Source organism: Hevea brasiliensis, chromosome 16 (assembly GCF_030052815.1).
Source record: "Hevea brasiliensis isolate MT/VB/25A 57/8 chromosome 16, ASM3005281v1, whole genome shotgun sequence".
NCBI lineage: Eukaryota > Viridiplantae > Streptophyta > Magnoliopsida > Malpighiales > Euphorbiaceae > Hevea > Hevea brasiliensis.
This window is the reverse complement of record NC_079508.1, coordinates 21,427,893-21,429,621: the sequence shown is the minus strand read 5'-3', so window position 1 is coordinate 21,429,621 and position 1,729 is coordinate 21,427,893. Positions and strand designations below refer to the sequence as shown.

General features: G+C 31.1%; 1 protein-coding gene across 1 annotated transcript; it reads right to left on the bottom strand.

The window, feature by feature from the left end:
• Positions 1-296: 296 nt before the first annotated feature.
• Positions 297-852, bottom strand: LOC110649781 (uncharacterized). Its single transcript, XM_021804479.1, has 2 exons — positions 672-852; positions 297-571 (listed from the first exon to the last, which is right to left on the bottom strand). The coding sequence occupies exons 1-2, from the start codon at positions 850-852 to the stop codon at positions 297-299; spliced, it is 456 nt and encodes a 151-aa protein (XP_021660171.1).
• Between the last annotated feature and the right edge of the window lie 877 nt (positions 853-1,729).

Sequence of the window (1,729 nt, the reverse complement as noted above, 5' to 3'; positions counted from 1 at the left end):
CAGGGCATAAATGATATAAAACACAAACAAAAGGCACACCATAGCAAAATTACAAACTTAACCTCATACTGTAATTCGAAAAAGTGCAAAACAAAATAAGTCAAAATAAGATTAGTGAAATAGGAAATAGAGGATCCAAGCAATACCATATGAACCAGCCATAAGGCTAGATTTTATTTAAATTAAGAAAAATACATAAGCATAACAAGTGCAGAGCATTAAGCATACCTAGGAGTAGGAGTCTGCTTTATTTAGATAGTATATGTATGCTGTGAGGTCGTCCATGCAATTTAGAGCTACTGTTTTTTAAGATAGTTATCAAGTTTTGCCAGCGTCTTCACCGCAATCTCTGCAATGTCTGCATCAAGGTCAATAACATTTTTTTGGTCCTCTGGGAGATAGTTGTAGGTCCAGTTCCATTCCACCCATTTGTCATTTGGGTAAAGTATTGTAGCTTGGAAGGTGTTGACTTTATATTTTTGGAGGATATCACCGGCAGTTATAGTGTAGGTTAATTTTGCCTGACTGTTTTCAGTGATGCTCTCAGTCGAGGATTTGATATTCTGAGAACCTACAAAACCACCAGGTACGTTAATCATAGCATATATATTCTGGCATGCTTTTCAAGTACATATAAAAGACCAAAGAAATATCTTGGAGCGTGTACGTACTTTGGCCATACGTGACTGTGCGCACCGCACTGTTACTAGGATCTGGTAATACTATTGATGTATATAGGTCAGGAACGGCAACACGAAACCAATTTGTGGACAGTTGAATATGAGTCCAGAACGCATCTGGTTGACTCTTGATATTAACTTTAACTCCAGCATTGGCAGTGACAAACGCCATTTGCGCTAACGGAGAAACAAAGCAAATGAAAAGAGAATTATTAGGATATGCGTCCAGAGCTAACATACACGGTTATATATAGTGCCAATTTCAGATTTTTTTAAATGATAAACAGGTCACCTCATTGATGATGTCAAGGTGCTGAGAGAGGCCATGTGCCAATTTCATGATGTATGTTAACGTATTCCCATAATTTGAAAACTTTTAAATTAAAAACATATGCCATTCATAATTTTCTTCTTTTAATTTCATAAGTTGACTTCTCCAATTAATTAATTAAAATTTAATTTAATAGACTTTTGAATAAAACAATATCATTTCATGCTTTAAATTTTTATCATTTTATCTCAATTTTAAAAGTTAATTATAAATTTATTCTTTTATCGGGAAAAAAATCTACTTGTGTGATATAATTAACTAAGATTATTATTATTATTATTATTATTATTGTGAGATCCACATGCATAGGCTCACTATTAAAATTTAATATTTTAATTCCAATCATGTGCACCCTTCAATTAAAAAAACTAATAACAATAATAATAATAACATTTTCATTTTCAATGGACATGCATTAATGGAGCTGCTTATTATTGTACATAAAATAATAACTTAACTTTGTTCATAGCTTATTCTAGAAACCGATTACGATCATGAATATTCAAATTTTTGAAAAATATTGAATATATATATTTATTCTTTTTCAAATACGTGTTAGATTGATCACTTATAATCTTAAAAATTAAAAATTATTTCAGCGTTAAGTTGATTTTACTTAATTTAAACATATTAGAAATATTTTTTCCTCAGGTGCGTGCAGGATAGCGAGTGTATTAGGGATAATAAGATCTTAATTGTAAGTGTAAATACACTGATT

What these genes read in the sequence shown, in the direction of transcription:
- LOC110649781 (XM_021804479.1), bottom strand. Translation starts at nt 852, where the DNA reads ATGGCGTTTGTCACTGCCAATGCTGGAGTTAAAGTTAATATCAAGAGT. An exon ending in CACAGTCACGTATGGCCAAA is followed by an intron (nt 572 to 671) that starts GTACGTACACGC and finishes GTGGTTTTGTAG; the next exon opens with GTTCTCAGAATATCAAATCC.